The following is a 27,525-nucleotide window of genomic DNA, read 5'->3' as shown; positions in this document are numbered from 1 at the left end:
CCTGATTCCCAAAGTCTGTCCACCATCTACAAGGCACAAGTCAGGAGTGTGATGGAATACTCCCCACTTGCCTGGGTGAGTGCAGCTCCCACAACACTCAAGAAGTTGGACACCATCTGGGACAAAACAGCTCACTTGATTGGCACCCCATCCACAAACATTCACTCCCTCCATCACCGACATACAGTGGCAGCAGTGTGCACCATCTACAAGATGCACTGTAGATATTCACCAAGGCTCTTTGGACAGCACCTTCCAAACCCACGTCCTCTACCACCTAGAAGAGCAAGGACGGCAGATGCATAGGAGCACCATGACCTGCAAGTTCCCCTCCAAGTCTCACACCATCCTGCCTTGAAACTATATCACTGTTCCTTCACTGTCACTGGGTCAAAATCCTGGAATTCCCTTCCTAACAGCATTGTGGGTGTACCTACACCAGATACACTGCAGCAGTTCAAGAAGGTAGCTCACCACCACTTTGTCAAGGACAATTACAATGGACAATAAATGCTGGCCTAGTCAGCAACATACATATCCTGTGAATGAATAAGTAAATAAAAATTTTACAAAGCTTTGGTGAGATTACATTCACCACTCACTGGAGCACTGTGTGCAGTTTTGGTTTCCATAGTTAAGGAAGGATATAATATACTTGCATTGTAGACAGTACAGCAAAGATTCACCAGTTTGTTTCTTAGGATGACCAGTTGAGTAACATGGGCCTATGCTTTCTGGCATTTCGAAGAATGAGAGGTGATCTCATTGAAACATACAAAATTCTGGAACAGATGAAGGTAGATGCTGAGAGATTGTTTACCCTTGCTGAGTTATCTAGAACATGAGGACACAGTTTCAAGATAAGGGGATGACCATTTAGGACTGAGATGAGAAATTTCTTCACTCATAGGGTTGCAAATCTTTGGAATTCTCCACCCCAGAGGTTTGTGAATTTTTGGTCTGTCAGGGAATCAAGGGATATGAGGAGTGGGTGGGAAAGTGGAATTGAAACCCATGATCAAATTGAATGGTGACAGATCAGATTCAAGGAGCTGGATCGTTTGCATTCAGTTTGACATATTATGCAGATTTGAATGGTTTCCAGTCTCCATGTATAAGACTGCCATTTTTTTATTGGGATTGTATGGAATTGTATGCAATTGCAGAAGGGTGTTAGTTATTTACAGTTGGTTATCATGACTACTGAGGGTAATAAAATACACTTAGGCCTCAAAATCTAAATAAGCTATTTGCCCAACACACTAGCAAATAGTTCAAATCACACTTATCTGCTCTGTTCCCATAATCCTTTGTATTGTTTTGGTTCACACACTAATATTGGCCACTTGGGTGAGATACCAAAGAGTTGGCATCTCCAGGACAAAATAAACATACACATGTCCTTGTATACATGTATACAAAATAGTCAGTGTGATAGAAATGGGCACAGAAATACAATGAAATGCTCACAAACATCCAGAAATGCTCATACACATGTAACAGAATGTGTAAACTCAAATATTGAAGAGTTTTTTTTAATAGCAAATGCTTCCATTCCAGCATCTAATTTGATTGTCCTGTTTATATTGCAGTTTGCTGTACACCTGTTAGCCAACATTGGTAAGTGTGCCTTTAATTATCCTTAAAATAAATTGACTAAATGTGTGATAAGACTAGACATGGAGACACAACAGGAGGTTGAAAGCATCTCCATGGGAGTGTTGGATGGGGACAGTGTAGAGGGAGTTTTACATTGTAACTAAATCATGCTGTATCTGTCCTGGGAGTGTTTGATGGAACAGTCCAAAGAGAGTTTTACTCTATATCTAATCTGTGATGTACCTGCCATGGGAATGTTTGACAGGACAGTGCAGAGGGAGTTTTACATTGTATCTAACTCATGCTGTACCTCCCCTGGGAATGTTTGATGGGGACAGTGTTGAAGGAGCTTTACTCTGTATCTAACCTGTACTGTACCTGCCCTGGGAGTGTTTGATGGAACAGGTAGAGGAAGCTTTATGCAAAGTATATCTAATCTAGACTGTACCTCATCTTAATGACTGCAGAAAGTCACCAAAACAATTTCAATAAAAATAGATGAAAGTGAAATAATGCTTTTGATGCTGAGCAAGGAAAGGTTTACTATGAAGAGCTGACATTATCTGGGCTGTGGGTGAATTAAGAGGTTGATTCTTTAATATCACTAGAGAACTTGCAGCTCATTTGCATAGACTCTGGGTGATCAATAGAAGGATGAGGAAGAAGTTTGAAGAAATGTTTTTCACACAAATTGATATTAGAACGGGGAATGCTTTTGAGACAAATATGTTAACATTGTTTAAAAGGGAATTTGGTAAGATTTGAAAAGGGAGACTATAAAAGGATGCATAAATATGATGAGAGTCAGTAGCTCCAGTGGATAAGGCAGCCGCACAGGCACCAAATAGTTTTTCTGTGCTATAATTTCTATGATTCAGAAGCACCTCCCTCTTGCTTACTCAACCCTCAGTTCCTGCTCTGAAAGCTGCTAATTGAAATGTGTTTACATTACTATAGGACAATTGGTATTTAAATTGGTAGTTAAAGATCTGAAGAGTACAGTTTCTATCATCTCTACTTAGGCAGCACATGTTATAATCATTTGAAAAGTCTGCTAGTACTGATATGATCTGCTTGCCTCCAAACCCACAAGGAATACTTTTGCAATGTTCACAGCTTGAGATGTTAAGCAGTGTAGAATGATTCGGAGCAATTTAAATGTGGTGTAAAACAAGTTATCAAATAACAATATAAAGGTTGCAGGGCACACTGAAGCTGGAACTTTCAGTTTTTTCCTGAATTTCCTCTTCTCCTCCAGTGAAAGTGAGTTTCACTTCAGAAACCCTTTGACACCTCAGCTACCTGGCTGCTTTTCATCTGTAATTTTGGGCAGTGTCAATAAGCTATTCAATCATTGTAAGCATCATGACTCAGCCAACATCTACACATCAAAGTTTATATATGGAGATAATACAATATCTGCAGTAAATCCATTTATTCTGATGTCTGTTTCAATTCTGTCTCTAGGTCAGAACAAGACTGTAACGTGGTCAGCAACCCCTGGGCTAGGATGGAACTATCTGGGCAGTGGCTTCCACTTTGAAAATCAGGAGCTACAAACCACCAGGGATGGGATGTATTATGTGTATGCAAAGCTGAGAGTATACTGCTCTGTTCGAAAACATTGCAATGAAACTTCACCAGCCAAGTTAAGCATTAACTATTACAATGAAAACAATATGAACCTCTCTATATTGAGCATGAACGTGCCAGTTTCCCAGGAGGATCAACAGACGGCTGCCATCAGTTACTCAGGTACATTAGCCCAAATCTCAAGCAAGGGTTTGATACGAGTCAAAATCGAAGGTTTGCAGCAGAACAACGTCATGCCAGATATTAACCATATATATTTTGGCGCTTTCCTGATAGAAAGCTAGAATTCCTCCAGTCTATACAACTAGCAGCACTTTAACAAACTTAATCATTGTGGATTCTAGACAAACAATTTGTATACAGCTCAGGGATCATGCCAATTCTACAGATGCCGGTTATTTATAGTTACCTAACTCTCTTCTTATGAGGCCTGTTTGAATTGTTTTTTTCAGAGAAGGGACTCGATGCTTATATTTCACTACATTCATTATTTATATACCAGCGTTTAGTCCCTGAGATGCAGTGCTTTAAACAGCAGAGGCAGGTTATTGGACATGTTATATGTCATCTTTATCTGATATTCAGATTATGGCCAAAATTTGGCCATAACTAAATCTCTTTTTGTTAGAGGTGAAATACTTTTGTTAAAAAATTGCACTGTGCTGTTTGGAGAAATAATGTCCCTTCGGTCTGTTTTAATGTTCAGAAGGAGAAGAAAAAAACTTAAATTCCCAATGGATTCCCAGACTTCTTACAAATAGAATTCACCATTCCAAGTCCATTATAGAGATTAGGAATACAGCCAATATTTTGTAGTCTTTATTCTCAAGGGGAACAGAACATCAGCTAATCACAAGGCAAAGAACCACCAAACATCCAGCGCTATGAATGAGGAAAGGCAGCCTGATAGAGTGCAATGCATCAGTAGTGCTGTTTTAGTACAATGGAATAGTGTGCAATCACAGTACCAGAATCGTAGCTCCAAGATTCCACATATGGAAGTTTGAGATGGTTCATGTTGAGGTTATAGAAAATTACAATCAAAGCAACTTGTGCACCCCTGGGATCTCCCTATTTTCAGCTCTAGTACGATACTGATAGTACTCTATCAATAGCTTCCTTGCCCATCCCCTTGATGATTTGAGAATGCATAACAAGATGACCTTATATTGTGCAGAAAATAAGATTCAAGGAATCTACACTAGGTTCACAGACACTGGAGAGGAGTCTCCCTGGCATGCATGGGTAGCAGTTGGGGTCTCCGGAATGATTACAGTGTCACAATGATACAACACTTCTCTCTCCAACAAAGGTTATTCCATTTCTTCTTTCTTGTTTTGACAAGAACTAAGAAAGTTAATCTGAGTGGGATGATGATTGAGTAACACACAGCTGAAACCCTTCAAGCACTGGTGCTTGCATTACAGTTATTTGTATTTCTGTTGGAAAGTAGCCAGAGGACATTGTTACTACATATTTCCATAAAAGTTATCAAAAGTCATTTTTGCATCTGAATGTAACTTGTTTGCACTAATTTATTGCTCATGTTTATTGTATTATATTTACAAATTAGCTACCTTTTGTAATATTTATGTTATTTATAAAACAAATTATTGCTAGATTTACTGGTAATATGTTTTCCTATTATCTAATAAATATGATTCATATTTCTATTAAAGTCAATATAATAAAAATGAATTTCTACCCTTTCTTGTCCTGATGCTAATTTACAAATCGTCAGTATGAGTTTCATCCATTTTTTTTCAGTTTCCTCCTGTTTTGTCCTGAATTCTGTGACTCATGTTTAGGTTATGATTCTCATTAAAATTATCATTTTAAATACAAATCTAAACAGACTGTCAAATATGGAAGGCATCAGTTCCAAGCTGATTCTGTCTTCATTTACCATCTACAAGTATATATTTTTGATCACCATCACTAGAAAGTAATTAGGAAAGAGAACTCAGGCTGATTTTCCCCTTCTTAGTCAGTGATGCTGAGATCAATTCCTTTTGGTACTCCACAGAGTAGGGGAGGCGGTGGGATAGTGGTATTTTTACTGGACAAGTATTCCAGAGACCCAGGGTAATGCTCTGGGGACTTGGGTTGGATGGTGAAATTTGAATTCAATAAAAATCTGGAATTAAAAGTCTGACGATGACCACAAAACCATTGCCGATTGTCATAAAAACCCATCTGGTTCACTGATGGCCCTTTAGGGAAGGTAATCTGCCGTCCTTACCTGGTCTGGCCTACACGTGACTCCAGACCCACAGCAATGTGGTTGACTCTTAAATGGCCTCCGAACAAAGCAATTAGGGATGGGAATTAAATGCTGCCCACATCCCATGAATGAATAAAAGGATAAAGGAGAGTGGGGCTAAGACCATCCTGAATTGTGTGGTTCATTACCACAACAAGGGTTTTAACAAAAGATCACTGATCCTGAAATGTTAACCCTAGTTTCCATTTCAGTAGTGGTTGCTTGACCTATTGAGTGTTTCTAGAATCTACACCATACCACTGGTGCATTTATTCACTGGCCCACTGGATCCTAGGATACTCGGTGCTAAGAAAACTAATGGGCCTAAGCTGACAAGTCCCCTAGACCTGATGATCCGCATCCTAGGGCCTTAAATGAAGTGACTGCAGAGGTAGTGAATGCATCGATTATAATCTTCCAAAATTCCACAGATTCTGTAAAGATCCCAGCAGATTGGAAAACCGCAAATGTAATACCATTGTATTCAAGAAAGGAGGAAGACAGAAAGCAGGAAACTGTAGACTAACTAGTCTAACATCTGTAATTGGGGAAATGTTAGAATCCAGAATGTTATTAAGGAGGTAGTAGCAGGACATTTGGAAAATCATAATACAACCAGTTGGGGTCAACATGGTTTTGTGAAAGGAAAATTGTGTTTGACAAATTAATTAGAGTTGTTTGAGGATATAAAAAGCAAGGTGGTAAAGGGGAACCAGTGGATGTAGTTAATTTGGATTTCTAAAAGGCATTCGATTAGGTGCCTCATAATAGGTTATTGCACAAGTTAAGAGCTTATGATGTTGGGGGTGATATATTAGCATGGATGGAGGATTGGCTAACTAACAAGAAACAGAGATTGAGATAAATGGGTCATTTTCAGGTTGGCAAACTGTAAATAGTGGAGTACCACAGGGACCAGTGCTGGACTTCAAGCATTTATGGTTTTTATTAATACATTGGATGAAGGGACCAACTGTATTGTAGCCAAATTTGCTGATGATAAAAGGTAGGTAGGAAAGCCAGTTGTGAGGAGGATATGAAGAATCTGCAAAGGGATATAGATAGGTTAAGTGAGTGGGCAAAAATTTGGCAGATGCAGTACAGAGTGGGAAAATATAAGGTGGTCCACTTTGGCAGGAAGAATAGGAAAACAATATTATTTTAATTGAGGGAGATGGTAGAATGCTGCAGGACAGAGGATATATGAATCACAAAAAGTAAGCATGCAGGTACAGCAAGTCATTAGGAAGGCAAATGGAAGCTTGGCCTTTATGGCAAGGGGGGATGGAGTATAAAATTAGGCAAGTCTTACTACAACTGTTCTTGGATTGATGAGACCACACATGGAGTACTGTGTGGAGGTCTGGTCTCCTTACTTACGGAGGGGTAAACTTGCATTGGAAGCAGTTCAGAGAAGGTTCACCAAGTGGATTTCTAGGATCAAGTGGTTGTCTTACAAGGAAAAATTGAGTAATTTAGGCTTATACTCGCTGGAGTTTAGAAGAGGTGATCTTGTTTACACATATAAGATTATGAGAGGGTTGACAGGATAAATGCTGTGAGGATGTTTCCTCTCATGGGGGAATCTAGAACTAGGGGGCACAATTTAAAAATAAGGGGGTTCCCATTTAGGATGAAGACGAGGAGGAATTTCTTCTCTCAAAGGGTTGTTAGTCTTTAGAATTGGTCCACCTTTGCTCCTGTTCCTGATGATTGTAGATCTCATATGTACATACAAATTATGGGCAGGAGTAGGCCATTCGGCCCTTCAAGGCTGCTTCGCCATTCAAAAAGATCATAACTGATCTGATTGTAACCTCTGTGCTGGTCTAGACAACTATAGGGAAGCCATTTAGTGCTAAAAGGGTTAATGGAGAAGTTAGAAGTTGAATTATATGCCTAGGCCTAAGAGAAAAATACTGCAACCTTGAAGAACAATACCATCTTGTCTGACCACTGTTGTAGGATGAGCCCTGAGACATTCCATGTTGTTCTTTCTCAGGCCGAATGCAATCAAAATTGTGATAACCAAGGACGTAAGCACCGCATCTGTTGTGGTGGGAAAGGAAATTAACTAAAATATGGATTGGTCAGTTAACATATGCAAATAAGCGGATTGAGATGTGCAAAATTTACTGATTGGTTGTAAAATGCTTTTAAGCAAGTGTTTGTGTATTCTGCTTTGAGACGGTACAATAGCTCTCGTTGTTTTGTTCTCCCTTGTGCACAAGTAATAAATGGGGTTTCTACGTATTAATGATGCCTTGGTGTGATTAATCTCCGACAGTTTCTTGGAGGTCCCACCTACTAACTGCTAGAGTTGGCTCACGAAGCTCCACATTAGGACGTCGTGGTTCAAGGACTCCTCAGTCCACGGCAGCCCCATTTAGGCTTCTGGGGTTCGTTGACTCGTGATCTGCCTTCGCCTGCCTATGGCTGACTCTTAGGGTAAGTCATCTATTTAACTGTTCAGGAGATTAGTTGTTGCGGTCTGGGACCGCTTTGGCCAGAGTGCACTCGGGGGTGGAGCCTCGGGAGTTTAGATTTAATTTAAAAGTGTACTCAGGGTACGAGGCCTGGAATTTAGTTTTAGTTTAAAGGTGGACTCGGGGTTTGAGCCTCTGGAGTTTAGATTTAGTTTTGGTATACACTCGGGGTTTGAGCCCCTGGAGTTTAGATTTAGTTTTGGTATACACTCGGGGTTTGAGCCCCTGGAGTTTAGATTTAGTTTTGGTATACACTCGGGGTTTGAGCCCCTGGAGTTTAGATTTAGTTTTGGTATACACTCGGGGTTGGAGCCCCTGGAGTTTAGATTTAGTTTTGGTATACACTCGGGGTTAGAGCCCCTGGAGTTTAGATTTAGTTTTGGTATACACTCGGGGCTTGAGCCCCTGGAGTTTAGATTTAGTTTTGGTATACACTCGGGGTTGGAGACCCTGGAGTTTAGATTTAGTTTTGGTATACACTCGGGGTTGGAGACCCTGGAGTTTAGATTTAGTTTTGGTATACACTCGGGTTGGAGACCCTGGAGTTTAGATTTAGTTTTGGTATACACTCGGGGTTTGAGCCCCTGGAGTTTAGATTTAGTTTTGGTATACACTCGGGGTTGGAGTCCCTGGAGTTTAGATTTAGTTTTGGTATACACTCGGGGTTTGAGCCCCTGGAGTTTAGATTTAGTTTTGGTATACACTCGGGGTTGGAGTCCCTGGAGTTTAGATTTAGTTTTGGTATACACTCGGGGTTTGAGCCCCTGGAGTTTAGATTTAGTTTTGGTATACACTCGGGGTTTGAGCCTCTGGAGTTTAGATTTAGTTTTGGTATACACTCGGGGTTTGAGACCCTGGAGTTTAGATTTAGTTTTGGTATACACTCGGGGTTTGAGCCTCTGGAGTTTAGATTTAGTTTTGGTATACACTCGGGGTTTGAGTCCCTGGAGTTTAGATTTAGTTTTGGTATACACTCGGGGTTTGAGCCCCTGGAGTTTAGATTTAGTTTTGGTATACACTCGGGGTTTGAGCCCCTGGAGTTTAGATTTAGTTTTGGTATACACTCGGGGTTTGAGCCTCTGGAGTTTAGATTTAGTTTTGGTATACACTCGGGGTTTGAGCCCTGGAGTTTAGATTTAGTTTTGGTATACACTCGGGGTTTGAGCCTCTGGAGTTTAGATTTAGTTTTGGTATACACTCGGGGTTGAGCCCTGGAGTTTAGATTTAGTTTTGGTATACACTCGGGGTTTGAGCCCCTGGAGTTTAGATTTAGTTTTGGTATACACTCGGGGTTGAGCCCCTGGAGTTTAGATTTAGTTTTGGTATACACTCGGGGTTTGAGCCCCTGGAGTTTAGATTTAGTTTTGGTATACACTCGGGGTTTGAGCCCCTGGAGTTTAGATTTAGTTTTGGTATACACTCGGGGTTTGAGCCCTGGAGTTTAGATTTAGTTTTGGTATACACTCGGGGTTTGAGTCCCTGGAGTTTAGATTTAGTTTTGGTATACACTCGGGGTTTGAGCCCCTGGAGTTTAGATTTAGTTTTGGTATACACTCGGGGTTTGAGCCCCTGGAGTTTAGATTTAGTTTTGGTATACACTCGGGGTTTGAGCCCTGGAGTTTAGATTTAGTTTTGGTATACACTCGGGGTTGAGCCCTGGAGTTTAGATTTAGTTTTGGTATACACTCGGGGTTTGAGCCCCTGGAGTTTAGATTTAGTTTTGGTATACACTCGGGGTTTGAGCCCCTGGAGTTTAGATTTAGTTTTGGTATACACTCGGGGTGGGAGCCCCTGGAGTTTAGATTTAGTTTTGGTATACACTCGGGGTTTGAGCCTCTGGAGTTTAGATTTAGTTTTGGTATACACTCGGGGCTGGAGTCCCTGGAGTTTAGATTTAGTTTTGGTATACACTCGGGGTTTGAGCCCCTGGAGTTTAGATTTAGTTTTGGTATACACTCGGGGTTTGAGCCCTGGAGTTTAGATTTAGTTTTGGTATACACTCGGGGTTTGAGCCCCTGGAGTTTAGATTTAGTTTTGGTATACACTCGGGGTTTGAGCCCCTGGAGTTTAGATTTAGTTTTGGTATACACTCGGGGTTTGAGCCCTGGAGTTTAGATTTAGTTTTGGTATACACTCGGGGTTTGAGCCCCTGGAGTTTAGATTTAGTTTTGGTATACACTCGGGGTTTGAGCCCTGGAGTTTAGATTTAGTTTTGGTATACACTCGGGGTTTGAGCCCCTGGAGTTTAGATTTAGTTTTGGTATACACTCGGGGTTGAGCCCCTGGAGTTTAGATTTAGTTTTGGTATACACTCGGGGTTTGAGCCCTGGAGTTTAGATTTAGTTTTGGTATACACTCGGGGTTTGAGCCCCTGGAGTTTAGATTTAGTTTTGGTATACACTCGGGGTTTGAGCCCTGGAGTTTAGATTTAGTTTTGGTATACACTCGGGGTTGGAGTCCCTGGAGTTTAGATTTAGTTTTGGTATACACTCGGGGTTGGAGTCCCTGGAGTTTAGATTTAGTTTTGGTATACACTCGGGGTTTGAGCCCCTGGAGTTTAGATTTAGTTTTGGTATACACTCGGGGTTTGAGCCTCTGGAGTTTAGATTTAGTTTTGGTATACACTCGGGGTTTGAGCCTCTGGAGTTTAGATTTAGTTTTGGTATACACTCGGGGTTTGAGCCCTGGAGTTTAGATTTAGTTTTGGTATACACTCGGGGCTAGAGCCCTGGAGTTTAGATTTAGTTTTGGTATACACTCGGGGTTTGAGCCTCTGGAGTTTAGATTTAGTTTTGGTATACACTCGGGGTTTGAGCCTCTGGAGTTTAGATTTAGTTTTGGTATACACTCGGGGTTTGAGCCCTGGAGTTTAGATTTAGTTTTGGTATACACTCGGGGTTTGAGCCCTGGAGTTTAGATTTAGTTTTGGTATACACTCGGGGTTTGAGCCCTGGAGTTTAGATTTAGTTTTGGTATACACTCGGGGTTTGAGCCCTGGAGTTTAGATTTAGTTTTGGTATACACTCGGGGTTTGAGCCTCTGGAGTTTAGATTTAGTTTTGGTATACACTCGGGGTTTGAGCCCCTGGAGTTTAGATTTAGTTTTGGTATACACTCGGGGTTTGAGCCCTGGAGTTTAGATTTAGTTTTGGTATACACTCGGGGTTTGAGCCCCTGGAGTTTAGATTTAGTTTTGGTATACACTCGGGGTTTGAGCCCTGGAGTTTAGATTTAGTTTTGGTATACACTCGGGGTTTGAGCCCCTGGAGTTTAGATTTAGTTTTGGTATACACTCGGGGTTGAGCCCCTGGAGTTTAGATTTAGTTTTGGTATACACTCGGGGTTTGAGCCCTGGAGTTTAGATTTAGTTTTGGTATACACTCGGGGTTTGAGCCCTGGAGTTTAGATTTAGTTTTGGTATACACTCGGGGTTTGAGCCCCTGGAGTTTAGATTTAGTTTTGGTATACACTCGGGGTTTGAGCCCCTGGAGTTTAGATTTAGTTTTGGTATACACTCGGGGTTTGAGCCCTGGAGTTTAGATTTAGTTTTGGTATACACTCGGGGTTTGAGCCCCTGGAGTTTAGATTTAGTTTTGGTATACACTCGGGGTTTGAGCCCTGGAGTTTAGATTTAGTTTTGGTATACACTCGGGGTTTGAGCCCCTGGAGTTTAGATTTAGTTTTGGTATACACTCGGGGTTTGAGCCCCTGGAGTTTAGATTTAGTTTTGGTATACACTCGGGGTTTGAGCCCTGGAGTTTAGATTTAGTTTTGGTATACACTCGGGGTTGGAGCCTCTGGAGTTTAGATTTAGTTTTGGTATACACTCGGGGTTTGAGCCCCTGGAGTTTAGATTTAGTTTTGGTATACACTCGGGGTTTGAGCCCCTGGAGTTTAGATTTAGTTTTGGTATACACTCGGGGTTTGAGCCCTGGAGTTTAGATTTAGTTTTGGTATACACTCGGGGTTTGAGCCCCTGGAGTTTAGATTTAGTTTTGGTATACACTCGGGGTTTGAGCCCCTGGAGTTTAGATTTAGTTTTGGTATACACTCGGGGTTTGAGCCCTGGAGTTTAGATTTAGTTTTGGTATACACTCGGGGTTTGAGCCTCTGGAGTTTAGATTTAGTTTTGGTATACACTCGGGGTTGAGCCCTGGAGTTTAGATTTAGTTTTGGTATACACTCGGGGTTGGAGCCTCTGGAGTTTAGATTTAGTTTTGGTATACACTCGGGGTTTGAGCCCCTGGAGTTTAGATTTAGTTTTGGTATACACTCGGGGTTTGAGCCCCTGGAGTTTAGATTTAGTTTTGGTATACACTCGGGGTTTGAGCCCTGGAGTTTAGATTTAGTTTTGGTATACACTCGGGGTTTGAGCCCTGGAGTTTAGATTTAGTTTTGGTATACACTCGGGGTTTGAGCCCTGGAGTTTAGATTTAGTTTTGGTATACACTCGGGGTTTGAGCCCTGGAGTTTAGATTTAGTTTTGGTATACACTCGGGGTTTGAGCCCTGGAGTTTAGATTTAGTTTTGGTATACACTCGGGGTTTGAGCCCTGGAGTTTAGATTTAGTTTTGGTATACACTCGGGGTTAGAGCCCCTGGAGTTTAGATTTAGTTTTGGTATACACTCGGGGTTGGAGCCTCTGGAGTTTAGATTTAGTTTTGGTATACACTCGGGGTTTGATGCCCTGGAGTTTAGATTTAGTTTTGGTATACACTCGGGGTTTGAGCCTCTGGAGTTTAGATTTAGTTTTGGTATACACTCGGGGTTTGAGCCCCTGGAGTTTAGATTTAGTTTTGGTATACACTCGGGGTTGAGCCCTGGAGTTTAGATTTAGTTTTGGTATACACTCGGGGTTTGAGCCCTGGAGTTTAGATTTAGTTTTGGTATACACTCGGGGTTTGAGCCCCTGGAGTTTAGATTTAGTTTTGGTATACACTCGGGGTTTGAGCCCTGGAGTTTAGATTTAGTTTTGGTATACACTCGGGGTTTGAGCCCCTGGAGTTTAGATTTAGTTTTGGTATACACTCGGGGTTTGAGCCCCTGGAGTTTAGATTTAGTTTTGGTATACACTCGGGGTTTGAGCCCTGGAGTTTAGATTTAGTTTTGGTATACACTCGGGGTTTGAGCCCTGGAGTTTAGATTTAGTTTTGGTATACACTCGGGGTTTGAGCCCCTGGAGTTTAGATTTAGTTTTGGTATACACTCGGGGTTTGAGCCCCTGGAGTTTAGATTTAGTTTTGGTATACACTCGGGGTTTGAGCCCTGGAGTTTAGATTTAGTTTTGGTATACACTCGGGGTTTGAGCCCTGGAGTTTAGATTTAGTTTTGGTATACACTCGGGGTTTGAGCCCCTGGAGTTTAGATTTAGTTTTGGTATACACTCGGGGTTTGAGCCTCTGGAGTTTAGATTTAGTTTTGGTATACACTCGGGGTTTGAGCCTCTGGAGTTTAGATTTAGTTTTGGTATACACTCGGGGTTGGAGTCCCTGGAGTTTAGATTTAGTTTTGGTATACACTCGGGGTTTGAGCCCTGGAGTTTAGATTTAGTTTTGGTATACACTCGGGGTTTGAGCCCCTGGAGTTTAGATTTAGTTTTGGTATACACTCGGGGTTTGAGCCCTGGAGTTTAGATTTAGTTTTGGTATACACTCGGGGTTTGAGCCCCTGGAGTTTAGATTTAGTTTTGGTATACACTCGGGGTTTGAGCCCCTGGAGTTTAGATTTAGTTTTGGTATACACTCGGGGTTTGAGCCTCTGGAGTTTAGATTTAGTTTTGGTATACACTCGGGGTTTGAGCCCCTGGAGTTTAGATTTAGTTTTGGTATACACTCGGGGTTTGAGCCCTGGAGTTTAGATTTAGTTTTGGTATACACTCGGGGTTTGAGCCCTGGAGTTTAGATTTAGTTTTGGTATACACTCGGGGTTTGAGCCCCTGGAGTTTAGATTTAGTTTTGGTATACACTCGGGGTTTGAGCCCTGGAGTTTAGATTTAGTTTTGGTATACACTCGGGGTTTGAGCCCCTGGAGTTTAGATTTAGTTTTGGTATACACTCGGGGTTTGAGCCCTGGAGTTTAGATTTAGTTTTGGTATACACTCGGGGTTTGAGCCCTGGAGTTTAGATTTAGTTTTGGTATACACTCGGGGTTTGAGCCCCTGGAGTTTAGATTTAGTTTTGGTATACACTCGGGGTTTGAGCCCCTGGAGTTTAGATTTAGTTTTGGTATACACTCGGGGTTTGAGCCCCTGGAGTTTAGATTTAGTTTTGGTATACACTCGGGGTTTGAGCCCTGGAGTTTAGATTTAGTTTTGGTATACACTCGGGGTTTGAGCCCCTGGAGTTTAGATTTAGTTTTGGTATACACTCGGGGTTTGAGCCCTGGAGTTTAGATTTAGTTTTGGTATACACTCGGGGTTGAGCCCTGGAGTTTAGATTTAGTTTTGGTATACACTCGGGGTTTGAGCCCTGGAGTTTAGATTTAGTTTTGGTATACACTCGGGGTTTGAGCCCCTGGAGTTTAGATTTAGTTTTGGTATACACTCGGGGTTTGAGCCCTGGAGTTTAGATTTAGTTTTGGTATACACTCGGGGTTTGAGCCCCTGGAGTTTAGATTTAGTTTTGGTATACACTCGGGGTTTGAGCCTCTGGAGTTTAGATTTAGTTTTGGTATACACTCGGGGTTTGAGCCCTGGAGTTTAGATTTAGTTTTGGTATACACTCGGGGTTGAGCCTCTGGAGTTTAGATTTAGTTTTGGTATACACTCGGGGTTTGAGCCCCTGGAGTTTAGATTTAGTTTTGGTATACACTCGGGGTTGGAGTCCCTGGAGTTTAGATTTAGTTTTGGTATACACTCGGGGTTGGAGACCCTGGAGTTTAGATTTAGTTTTGGTATACACTCGGGGTTTGAGCCCTGGAGTTTAGATTTAGTTTTGGTATACACTCGGGGTTTGAGCCTCTGGAGTTTAGATTTAGTTTTGGTATACACTCGGGGTTGGAGACCCTGGAGTTTAGATTTAGTTTTGGTATACACTCGGGGTTTGAGCCTCTGGAGTTTAGATTTAGTTTTGGTATACACTCGGGGTTGGAGACCCTGGAGTTTAGATTTAGTTTTGGTATACACTCGGGGTTTGAGCCCCTGGAGTTTAGATTTAGTTTTGGTATACACTCGGGGTTTGAGCCTCTGGAGTTTAGATTTAGTTTTGGTATACACTCGGGGTTTGAGCCCTGGAGTTTAGATTTAGTTTTGGTATACACTCGGGGTTGAGCCCTGGAGTTTAGATTTAGTTTTGGTATACACTCGGGGTTTGAGCCCTGGAGTTTAGATTTAGTTTTGGTATACACTCGGGGTTTGAGCCCTGGAGTTTAGATTTAGTTTTGGTATACACTCGGGGTTTGAGCCCTGGAGTTTAGATTTAGTTTTGGTATACACTCGGGGTTTGAGCCCTGGAGTTTAGATTTAGTTTTGGTATACACTCGGGGTTTGAGCCCCTGGAGTTTAGATTTAGTTTTGGTATACACTCGGGGTTTGAGCCCCTGGAGTTTAGATTTAGTTTTGGTATACACTCGGGGTTTGAGCCCCTGGAGTTTAGATTTAGTTTTGGTATACACTCGGGGTTTGAGCCCTGGAGTTTAGATTTAGTTTTGGTATACACTCGGGGTTTGAGCCCCTGGAGTTTAGATTTAGTTTTGGTATACACTCGGGGTTTGAGCCCTGGAGTTTAGATTTAGTTTTGGTATACACTCGGGGTTTGAGCCCTGGAGTTTAGATTTAGTTTTGGTATACACTCGGGGTTTGAGCCCTGGAGTTTAGATTTAGTTTTGGTATACACTCGGGGTTTGAGCCCTGGAGTTTAGATTTAGTTTTGGTATACACTCGGGGTTTGAGCCTCTGGAGTTTAGATTTAGTTTTGGTATACACTCGGGGTTTGAGCCCTGGAGTTTAGATTTAGTTTTGGTATACACTCGGGGTTTGAGCCCTGGAGTTTAGATTTAGTTTTGGTATACACTCGGGGTTTGAGCCCTGGAGTTTAGATTTAGTTTTGGTATACACTCGGGGTTTGAGCCCCTGGAGTTTAGATTTAGTTTTGGTATACACTCGGGGTTTGAGCCCCTGGAGTTTAGATTTAGTTTTGGTATACACTCGGGGTTTGAGCCCTGGAGTTTAGATTTAGTTTTGGTATACACTCGGGGTTGAGCCCTGGAGTTTAGATTTAGTTTTGGTATACACTCGGGGTTTGAGCCCTGGAGTTTAGATTTAGTTTTGGTATACACTCGGGGTTTGAGCCCCTGGAGTTTAGATTTAGTTTTGGTATACACTCGGGGTTTGAGCCCCTGGAGTTTAGATTTAGTTTTGGTATACACTCGGGGTTTGAGCCCCTGGAGTTTAGATTTAGTTTTGGTATACACTCGGGGTTTGAGCCTCTGGAGTTTAGATTTAGTTTTGGTATACACTCGGGGTTTGAGCCCCTGGAGTTTAGATTTAGTTTTGGTATACACTCGGGGTTAGAGCCCTGGAGTTTAGATTTAGTTTTGGTATACACTCGGGGTTTGAGCCCTGGAGTTTAGATTTAGTTTTGGTATACACTCGGGGTTTGAGCCCTGGAGTTTAGATTTAGTTTTGGTATACACTCGGGGTTTGAGCCCTGGAGTTTAGATTTAGTTTTGGTATACACTCGGGGTTTGAGCCTCTGGAGTTTAGATTTAGTTTTGGTATACACTCGGGGTTTGAGCCTCTGGAGTTTAGATTTAGTTTTGGTATACACTCGGGGTTTGAGCCCCTGGAGTTTAGATTTAGTTTTGGTATACACTCGGGGTTGGAGCCTCTGGAGTTTAGATTTAGTTTTGGTATACACTCGGGGTTTGAGCACCTGGAGTTTAGATTTAGTTTTGGTATACACTCGGGGTTTGAGCCCTGGAGTTTAGATTTAGTTTTGGTATACACTCGGGGTTTGAGCCCCTGGAGTTTAGATTTAGTTTTGGTATACACTCGGGGTTTGAGCCCTGGAGTTTAGATTTAGTTTTGGTATACACTCGGGGTTTGAGCCCTGGAGTTTAGATTTAGTTTTGGTATACACTCGGGGTTTGAGCCCTGGAGTTTAGATTTAGTTTTGGTATACACTCGGGGTTTGAGCCCCTGGAGTTTAGATTTAGTTTTGGTATACACTCGGGGTTTGAGCCCTGGAGTTTAGATTTAGTTTTGGTATACACTCGGGGTTTGAGCCCCTGGAGTTTAGATTTAGTTTTGGTATACACTCGGGGTTTGAGCCCTGGAGTTTAGATTTAGTTTTGGTATACACTCGGGGTTTGAGCCCTGGAGTTTAGATTTAGTTTTGGTATACACTCGGGGTTTGAGCCTCTGGAGTTTAGATTTAGTTTTGGTATACACTCGGGGTTTGAGCCCTGGAGTTTAGATTTAGTTTTGGTATACACTCGGGGTTTGAGCCCCTGGAGTTTAGATTTAGTTTTGGTATACACTCGGGGTTTGAGCCCTGGAGTTTAGATTTAGTTTTGGTATACACTCGGGGTTTGAGCCCCTGGAGTTTAGATTTAGTTTTGGTATACACTCGGGGTTTGAGCCCTGGAGTTTAGATTTAGTTTTGGTATACACTCGGGGTTTGAGCCTCTGGAGTTTAGATTTAGTTTTGGTATACACTCGGGGTTTGAGCCCTGGAGTTTAGATTTAGTTTTGGTATACACTCGGGGTTTGAGCCCTGGAGTTTAGATTTAGTTTTGGTATACACTCGGGGTTTGAGCCCTGGAGTTTAGATTTAGTTTTGGTATACACTCGGGGTTAGAGCCCTGGAGTTTAGATTTAGTTTTGGTATACACTCGGGGTTTGAGCCCCTGGAGTTTAGATTTAGTTTTGGTATACACTCGGGGTTTGAGCCCCTGGAGTTTAGATTTAGTTTTGGTATACACTCGGGGTTGGAGACCCTGGAGTTTAGATTTAGTTTTGGTATACACTCGGGGTTAGAGCCCCTGGAGTTTAGATTTAGTTTTGGTATACACTCGGGGTTTGAGTCCCTGGAGTTTATATTTAGTTTTGGTATACACTCGGGGTTTGAGCCCTGGAGTTTAGATTTAGTTTTGGTATACACTCGGGGTTTGAGCCCCTGGAGTTTAGATTTAGTTTTGGTATACACTCGGGGTTTGAGCCTCTGGAGTTTAGATTTAGTTTTGGTATACACTCGGGGTTTGAGCCTCTGGAGTTTAGATTTAGTTTTGGTATACACTCGGGGTTTGAGCCCCTGGAGTTTAGATTTAGTTTTGGTATACACTCGGGGTTTGAGTCCCTGGAGTTTAGATTTAGTTTTGGTATACACTCGGGGTTTGAGCCCCTGGAGTTTAGATTTAGTTTTGGTATACACTCGGGGTTTGAGCCCCTGGAGTTTAGATTTAGTTTTGGTATACACTCGGGGTTTGAGCCCCTGGAGTTTAGATTTAGTTTTGGTATACACTCGGGGTTTGAGCCCCTGGAGTTTAGATTTAGTTTTGGTATACACTCGGGGTTTGAGCCCCTGGAGTTTAGATTTAGTTTTGGTATACACTCGGGGTTTGAGCCCTGGAGTTTAGATTTAGTTTTGGTATACACTCGGGGTTTGAGCCCCTGGAGTTTAGATTTAGTTTTGGTATACACTCGGGGTTTGAGCCCTGGAGTTTAGATTTAGTTTTGGTATACACTCGGGGTTTGAGCCCCTGGAGTTTAGATTTAGTTTTGGTATACACTCGGGGTTTGAGCCCCTGGAGTTTAGATTTAGTTTTGGTATACACTCGGGGTTTGAGCCCCTGGAGTTTAGATTTAGTTTTGGTATACACTCGGGGTTTGAGCCCCTGGAGTTTAGATTTAGTTTTGGTATACACTCGGGGTTTGAGCCCCTGGAGTTTAGATTTAGTTTTGGTATACACTCGGGGTTTGAGCCCCTGGAGTTTAGATTTAGTTTTGGTATACACTCGGGGTTTGAGCCCCTGGAGTTTAGATTTAGTTTTGGTATACACTCGGGGTTTGAGCCTCTGGAGTTTAGATTTAGTTTTGGTATACACTCGGGGTTTGAGCCCTGGAGTTTAGATTTAGTTTTGGTATACACTCGGGGTTGAGCCCTGGAGTTTAGATTTAGTTTTGGTATACACTCGGGGTTTGAGCCTCTGGAGTTTAGATTTAGTTTTGGTATACACTCGGGGTTTGAGCCCCTGGAGTTTAGATTTAGTTTTGGTATACACTCGGGGTTAGAGCCCTGGAGTTTAGATTTAGTTTTGGTATACACTCGGGGTTTGAGCCCCTGGAGTTTAGATTTAGTTTTGGTATACACTCGGGGTTTGAGCCCCTGGAGTTTAGATTTAGTTTTGGTATACACTCGGGGTTTGAGCCCCTGGAGTTTAGATTTAGTTTTGGTATACACTCGGGGTTTGAGTCCCTGGAGTTTAGATTTAGTTTTGGTATACACTCGGGGTTTGAGCCCCTGGAGTTTAGATTTAGTTTTGGTATACACTCGGGGTTTGAGCCTCTGGAGTTTAGATTTAGTTTTGGTATACACTCGGGGTTAGAGCCCTGGAGTTTAGATTTAGTTTTGGTATACACTCGGGGTTTGAGCCCCTGGAGTTTAGATTTAGTTTTGGTATACACTCGGGGTTTGAGCCTCTGGAGTTTAGATTTAGTTTTGGTATACACTCGGGGTTTGAGCCTCTGGAGTTTAGATTTAGTTTTGGTATACACTCGGGGTTGGAGCCTCTGGAGTTTAGATTTAGTTTTGGTATACACTCGGGGTTTGAGCCCTGGAGTTTAGATTTAGTTTTGGTATACACTCGGGGTTTGAGCCTCTGGAGTTTAGATTTAGTTTTGGTATACACTCGGGGTTTGAGCCCCTGGAGTTTAGATTTAGTTTTGGTATACACTCGGGGTTTGAGCCCTGGAGTTTAGATTTAGTTTTGGTATACACTCGGGGTTTGAGCTCTGGAGTTTAGATTTAGTTTTGGTATACACTCGGGGTTTGAGCCTCTGGAGTTTAGATTTAGTTTTGGTATACACTCGGGGTTTGAGCCCCTGGAGTTTAGATTTAGTTTTGGTATACACTCGGGGTTTGAGCCCCTGGAGTTTAGATTTAGTTTTGGTATACACTCGGGGTTTGAGCCCCTGGAGTTTAGATTTAGTTTTGGTATACACTCGGGGTTTGAGCCGCTGGAGTTTAGATTTAGTTTTGGTATACACTCGGGGTTTGAGCCCCTGGAGTTTAGATTTAGTTTTGGTATACACTCGGGGTTTGAGCCCCTGGAGTTTAGATTTAGTTTTGGTATACACTCGGGGTTTGAGCCCCTGGAGTTTAGATTTAGTTTTGGTATACACTCGGGGTTTGAGCCCTGGAGTTTAGATTTAGTTTTGGTATACACTCGGGGTTTGAGCCCTGGAGTTTAGATTTAGTTTTGGTATACACTCGGGGTTTGAGCCCCTGGAGTTTAGATTTAGTTTTGGTATACACTCGGGGTTTGAGCCCTGGAGTTTAGATTTAGTTTTGGTATACACTCGGGGTTTGAGCCCCTGGAGTTTAGATTTAGTTTTGGTATACACTCGGGGTTTGAGCCCTGGAGTTTAGATTTAGTTTTGGTATACACTCGGGGTTTGAGCCCCTGGAGTTTAGATTTAGTTTTGGTATACACTCGGGGTTTGAGCCCTGGAGTTTAGATTTAGTTTTGGTATACACTCGGGGTTTGAGCCCCTGGAGTTTAGATTTAGTTTTGGTATACACTCGGGGTTTGAGCCCTGGAGTTTAGATTTAGTTTTGGTATACACTCGGGGTTTGAGCCCTGGAGTTTAGATTTAGTTTTGGTATACACTCGGGGTTTGAGCCCTGGAGTTTAGATTTAGTTTTGGTATACACTCGGGGTTGGAGCCCCTGGAGTTTAGATTTAGTTTTGGTATACACTCGGGGTTTGAGTCCCTGGAGTTTAGATTTAGTTTTGGTATACACTCGGGGTTTGAGCCTCTGGAGTTTAGATTTAGTTTTGGTATACACTCGGGGTTTGAGCCCCTGGAGTTTAGATTTAGTTTTGGTATACACTCGGGGTTTGAGCCCCTGGAGTTTAGATTTAGTTTTGGTATACACTCGGGGTTTGAGCCCCTGGAGTTTAGATTTAGTTTTGGTATACACTCGGGGTTTGAGCCCTGGAGTTTAGATTTAGTTTTGGTATACACTCGGGGTTTGAGCCCTGGAGTTTAGATTTAGTTTTGGTATACACTCGGGGTTTGAGCCCTGGAGTTTAGATTTAGTTTTGGTATACACTCGGGGTTTGAGCCCTGGAGTTTAGATTTAGTTTTGGTATACACTCGGGGTTTGAGCCCTGGAGTTTAGATTTAGTTTTGGTATACACTCGGGGTTTGAGCCCCTGGAGTTTAGATTTAGTTTTGGTATACACTCGGGGTTTGAGCCCTGGAGTTTAGATTTAGTTTTGGTATACACTCGGGGTTTGAGCCCTGGAGTTTAGATTTAGTTTTGGTATACACTCGGGGTTTGAGCCCTGGAGTTTAGATTTAGTTTTGGTATACACTCGGGGTTTGAGCCCTGGAGTTTAGATTTAGTTTTGGTATACACTCGGGGTTTGAGCCCTGGAGTTTAGATTTAGTTTTGGTATACACTCGGGGTTTGAGCCCTGGAGTTTAGATTTAGTTTTGGTATACACTCGGGGTTTGAGCCCTGGAGTTTAGATTTAGTTTTGGTATACACTCGGGGTTTGAGCCCCTGGAGTTTAGATTTAGTTTTGGTATACACTCGGGGTTTGAGCCCTGGAGTTTAGATTTAGTTTTGGTATACACTCGGGGTTGGAGCCCTGGAGTTTAGATTTAGTTTTGGTATACACTCGGGGTTGAGCCCTGGAGTTTAGATTTAGTTTTGGTATACACTCGGGGTTTGAGCCCCTGGAGTTTAGATTTAGTTTTGGTATACACTCGGGGTTTGAGCCCCTGGAGTTTAGATTTAGTTTTGGTATACACTCGGGGTTTGAGCCCCTGGAGTTTAGATTTAGTTTTGGTATACACTCGGGGTTTGAGCCCTGGAGTTTAGATTTAGTTTTGGTATACACTCGGGGTTTGAGCCCTGGAGTTTAGATTTAGTTTTGGTATACACTCGGGGTTTGAGCCCCTGGAGTTTAGATTTAGTTTTGGTATACACTCGGGGTTTGAGCCCTGGAGTTTAGATTTAGTTTTGGTATACACTCGGGGTTTGAGCCCTGGAGTTTAGATTTAGTTTTGGTATACACTCGGGGTTTGAGCCCCTGGAGTTTAGATTTAGTTTTGGTATACACTCGGGGTTTGAGCCCTGGAGTTTAGATTTAGTTTTGGTATACACTCGGGGTTTGAGCCCCTGGAGTTTAGATTTAGTTTTGGTATACACTCGGGGTTTGAGCCCCTGGAGTTTAGATTTAGTTTTGGTATACACTCGGGGTTGGAGACCCTGGAGTTTAGATTTAGTTTTGGTATACACTCGGGGTTGGAGTCCCTGGAGTTTAGATTTAGTTTTGGTATACACTCGGGGTTTGAGCCTCTGGAGTTTAGATTTAGTTTTGGTATACACTCGGGGTTTGAGCCCCTGGAGTTTAGATTTAGTTTTGGTATACACTCGGGGTTTGAGCCTCTGGAGTTTAGATTTAGTTTTGGTATACACTCGGGGTTTGAGCCACTGGAGTTTAGATTTAGTTTTGGTATACACTCGGGGTTTGAGCCTCTGGAGTTTAGATTTAGTTTTGGTATACACTCGGGGTTTGAGCCTCTGGAGTTTAGATTTAGTTTTGGTATACACTCGGGGTTTGAGCCCCTGGAGTTTAGATTTAGTTTTGGTATACACTCGGGGTTTGAGCCCTGGAGTTTAGATTTAGTTTTGGTATACACTCGGGGTTTGAGCCCTGGAGTTTAGATTTAGTTTTGGTATACACTCGGGGTTTGAGCCCTGGAGTTTAGATTTAGTTTTGGTATACACTCGGGGTTTGAGCCCTGGAGTTTAGATTTAGTTTTGGTATACACTCGGGGTTTGAGCCCTGGAGTTTAGATTTAGTTTTGGTATACACTCGGGGTTTGAGCCCTGGAGTTTAGATTTAGTTTTGGTATACACTCGGGGTTTGAGCCCTGGAGTTTAGATTTAGTTTTGGTATACACTCGGGGTTTGAGCCCCTGGAGTTTAGATTTAGTTTTGGTATACACTCGGGGTTTGAGCCCTGGAGTTTAGATTTAGTTTTGGTATACACTCGGGGTTTGAGCCCTGGAGTTTAGATTTAGTTTTGGTATACACTCGGGGTTTGAGCCCCTGGAGTTTAGATTTAGTTTTGGTATACACTCGGGGTTTGAGCCCTGGAGTTTAGATTTAGTTTTGGTATACACTCGGGGTTGAGCCCTGGAGTTTAGATTTAGTTTTGGTATACACTCGGGGTTTGAGCCCTGGAGTTTAGATTTAGTTTTGGTATACACTCGGGGTTTGAGCCTCTGGAGTTTAGATTTAGTTTTGGTATACACTCGGGGTTTGAGCCCCTGGAGTTTAGATTTAGTTTTGGTATACACTCGGGGTTTGAGCCCTGGAGTTTAGATTTAGTTTTGGTATACACTCGGGGTTTGAGCCCCTGGAGTTTAGATTTAGTTTTGGTATACACTCGGGGTTTGAGCCCCTGGAGTTTAGATTTAGTTTTGGTATACACTCGGGGTTTGAGCCCCTGGAGTTTAGATTTAGTTTTGGTATACACTCGGGGTTTGAGCCCCTGGAGTTTAGATTTAGTTTTGGTATACACTCGGGGTTTGAGCCCCTGGAGTTTAGATTTAGTTTTGGTATACACTCGGGGTTTGAGCCCTGGAGTTTAGATTTAGTTTTGGTATACACTCGGGGTTTGAGCCCTGGAGTTTAGATTTAGTTTTGGTATACACTCGGGGTTTGAGCCCCTGGAGTTTAGATTTAGTTTTGGTATACACTCGGGGTTTGAGCCCTGGAGTTTAGATTTAGTTTTGGTATACACTCGGGGTTTGAGCCCTGGAGTTTAGATTTAGTTTTGGTATACACTCGGGGTTTGAGCCCCTGGAGTTTAGATTTAGTTTTGGTATACACTCGGGGTTTGAGCCCTGGAGTTTAGATTTAGTTTTGGTATACACTCGGGGTTTGAGCCCCTGGAGTTTAGATTTAGTTTTGGTATACACTCGGGGTTTGAGCCCTGGAGTTTAGATTTAGTTTTGGTATACACTCGGGGTTTGAGCCCTGGAGTTTAGATTTAGTTTTGGTATACACTCGGGGTTTGAGCCCCTGGAGTTTAGATTTAGTTTTGGTATACACTCGGGGTTTGAGCCCTGGAGTTTAGATTTAGTTTTGGTATACACTCGGGGTTTGAGCCCTGGAGTTTAGATTTAGTTTTGGTATACACTCGGGGTTTGAGCCCCTGGAGTTTAGATTTAGTTTTGGTATACACTCGGGGTTTGAGCCCTGGAGTTTAGATTTAGTTTTGGTATACACTCGGGGTTTGAGCCCTGGAGTTTAGATTTAGTTTTGGTATACACTCGGGGTTTGAGCCCCTGGAGTTTAGATTTAGTTTTGGTATACACTCGGGGTTTGAGCCCTGGAGTTTAGATTTAGTTTTGGTATACACTCGGGGTTTGAGCCTCTGGAGTTTAGATTTAGTTTTGGTATACACTCGGGGTTTGAGCCCTGGAGTTTAGATTTAGTTTTGGTATACACTCGGGGTTTGAGCCCTGGAGTTTAGATTTAGTTTTGGTATACACTCGGGGTTTGAGCCCCTGGAGTTTAGATTTAGTTTTGGTATACACTCGGGGTTTGAGCCCCTGGAGTTTAGATTTAGTTTTGGTATACACTCGGGGTTGGAGTCCCTGGAGTTTAGATTTAGTTTTGGTATACACTCGGGGTTTGAGCCCCTGGAGTTTAGATTTAGTTTTGGTATACACTCGGGGTTGAAGCCCCTGGAGTTTAGATTTAGTTTTGGTATACACTCGGGGTTTGAGCCCCTGGAGTTTAGATTTAGTTTTGGTATACACTCGGGGTTAGAGCCCCTGGAGTTTAGATTTAGTTTTGGTATACACTCGGGGTTGAAGCCTCTGGAGTTTAGTTGTAGTTTTGGTATACACTCGGGGTTTGAGCCCCTGGAGTTTAGATTTAGTTTTGGTATACACTCGTGGTTTGAGCCCCTGGAGTTTAGATTTAGTTTTGGTATACACTCGGGGTTTGAGCCCCTGGAGTTTAGATTTAGTTTTGGTATACACTCGTGGTTTGAGCCCCTGGAGTTTAGATTTAGTTTTGGTATACACTCGGGGTTTGAGCCCTGGAGTTTAGATTTAGTTTTGGTATACACTCGGGGTTTGAGCCCCTGGAGTTTAGATTTAGTTTTGGTATACACTCGGGGTTTGAGCCCCTGGAGTTTAGATTTAGTTTTGGTATACACTCGGGGTTGAGCCCCTGGAGTTTAGATTTAGTTTTGGTATACACTCGGGGTTTGAGCCCTGGAGTTTAGATTTAGTTTTGGTATACACTCGGGGTTTGAGCCCTGGAGTTTAGATTTAGTTTTGGTATACACTCGGGGTTTGAGCCCTGGAGTTTAGATTTAGTTTTGGTATACACTCGGGGTTTGAGCCCCTGGAGTTTAGATTTAGTTTTGGTATACACTCGGGGTTTGAGCCCTGGAGTTTAGATTTAGTTTTGGTATACACTCGGGGTTTGAGCCCTGGAGTTTAGATTTAGTTTTGGTATACACTCGGGGTTTGAGCCCTGGAGTTTAGATTTAGTTTTGGTATACACTCGGGGTTTGAGCCCTGGAGTTTAGATTTAGTTTTGGTATACACTCGGGGTTTGAGCCCTGGAGTTTAGATTTAGTTTTGGTATACACTCGGGGTTTGAGCCCCTGGAGTTTAGATTTAGTTTTGGTATACACTCGGGGTTTGAGCCCTGGAGTTTAGATTTAGTTTTGGTATACACTCGGGGTTTGAGCCCTGGAGTTTAGATTTAGTTTTGGTATACACTCGGGGTTTGAGCCCTGGAGTTTAGATTTAGTTTTGGTATACACTCGGGGTTTGAGCCCCTGGAGTTTAGATTTAGTTTTGGTATACACTCGGGGTTTGAGCCCTGGAGTTTAGATTTAGTTTTGGTATACACTCGGGGTTTGAGCCCCTGGAGTTTAGATTTAGTTTTGGTATACACTCGGGGTTTGAGCCCCTGGAGTTTAGATTTAGTTTTGGTATACACTCGGGGTTTGAGCCCCTGGAGTTTAGATTTAGTTTTGGTATACACTCGGGGTTTGAGCCCTGGAGTTTAGATTTAGTTTTGGTATACACTCGGGGTTTGAGCCCCTGGAGTTTAGATTTAGTTTTGGTATACACTCGGGGTTTGAGCCCTGGAGTTTAGATTTAGTTTTGGTATACACTCGGGGTTTGAGCCCTGGAGTTTAGATTTAGTTTTGGTATACACTCGGGGTTTGAGCCCTGGAGTTTAGATTTAGTTTTGGTATACACTCGGGGTTTGAGCCCCTGGAGTTTAGATTTAGTTTTGGTATACACTCGGGGTTTGAGCCCTGGAGTTTAGATTTAGTTTTGGTATACACTCGGGGTTTGAGCCCCTGGAGTTTAGATTTAGTTTTGGTATACACTCGGGGTTTGAGCCCCTGGAGTTTAGATTTAGTTTTGGTATACACTCGGGGTTTGAGCCCCTGGAGTTTAGATTTAGTTTTGGTATACACTCGGGGTTTGAGCCCTGGAGTTTAGATTTAGTTTTGGTATACACTCGGGGTTTGAGCCCCTGGAGTTTAGATTTAGTTTTGGTATACACTCGGGGTTTGAGCCCCTGGAGTTTAGATTTAGTTTTGGTATACACTCGGGGTTTGAGCCCCTGGAGTTTAGATTTAGTTTTGGTATACACTCGGGGTTTGAGCCCCTGGAGTTTAGATTTAGTTTTGGTATACACTCGGGGTTTGAGCCCCTGGAGTTTAGATTTAGTTTTGGTATACACTCGGGGTTTGAGCCCCTGGAGTTTAGATTTAGTTTTGGTATACACTCGGGGTTTGAGCCCCTGGAGTTTAGATTTAGTTTTGGTATACACTCGGGGTTTGAGCCCTGGAGTTTAGATTTAGTTTTGGTATACACTCGGGGTTTGAGCCCCTGGAGTTTAGATTTAGTTTTGGTATACACTCGGGGTTTGAGCCCCTGGAGTTTAGATTTAGTTTTGGTATACACTCGGGGTTTGAGCCCTGGAGTTTAGATTTAGTTTTGGTATACACTCGGGGTTTGAGCCCCTGGAGTTTAGATTTAGTTTTGGTATACACTCGGGGTTTGAGCCCCTGGAGTTTAGATTTAGTTTTGGTATACACTCGGGGTTTGAGCCCCTGGAGTTTAGATTTAGTTTTGGTATACACTCGGGGTTTGAGCCCTGGAGTTTAGATTTAGTTTTGGTATACACTCGGGGTTTGAGCCCTGGAGTTTAGATTTAGTTTTGGTATACACTCGGGGTTTGAGCCCTGGAGTTTAGATTTAGTTTTGGTATACACTCGGGGTTTGAGCCCTGGAGTTTAGATTTAGTTTTGGTATACACTCGGGGTTTGAGCCCTGGAGTTTAGATTTAGTTTTGGT

The 27,525-nt window shown here is 42.5% G+C and overlaps 1 protein-coding gene across 1 annotated transcript in view; it reads left to right on the top strand.

Moving 5' to 3' along the window:
* Window positions 1-27,525, top strand: part of LOC121271365 — a 105,337-nt gene that overhangs the window by 1,229 nt on the left and 76,583 nt on the right. Inside the window, exons 2-4 of the mRNA XM_041177328.1 lie at window positions 1,593-1,620; window positions 3,067-3,354; window positions 7,743-7,903. Of these exons, the coding sequence (XP_041033262.1) occupies window positions 1,593-1,620; window positions 3,067-3,354; window positions 7,743-7,870 (444 nt within the window). The 3' untranslated portion in view covers window positions 7,871-7,903. The remainder of the gene's footprint in view (window positions 1-1,592; window positions 1,621-3,066; window positions 3,355-7,742; window positions 7,904-27,525) is intronic.

This window comes from Carcharodon carcharias, chromosome 30, assembly GCF_017639515.1.
Source record: "Carcharodon carcharias isolate sCarCar2 chromosome 30, sCarCar2.pri, whole genome shotgun sequence".
NCBI classification, from domain to species: Eukaryota; Metazoa; Chordata; class Chondrichthyes; order Lamniformes; family Lamnidae; genus Carcharodon; species Carcharodon carcharias.
This window is presented reverse-complemented; position numbering and strand designations above follow the sequence as displayed.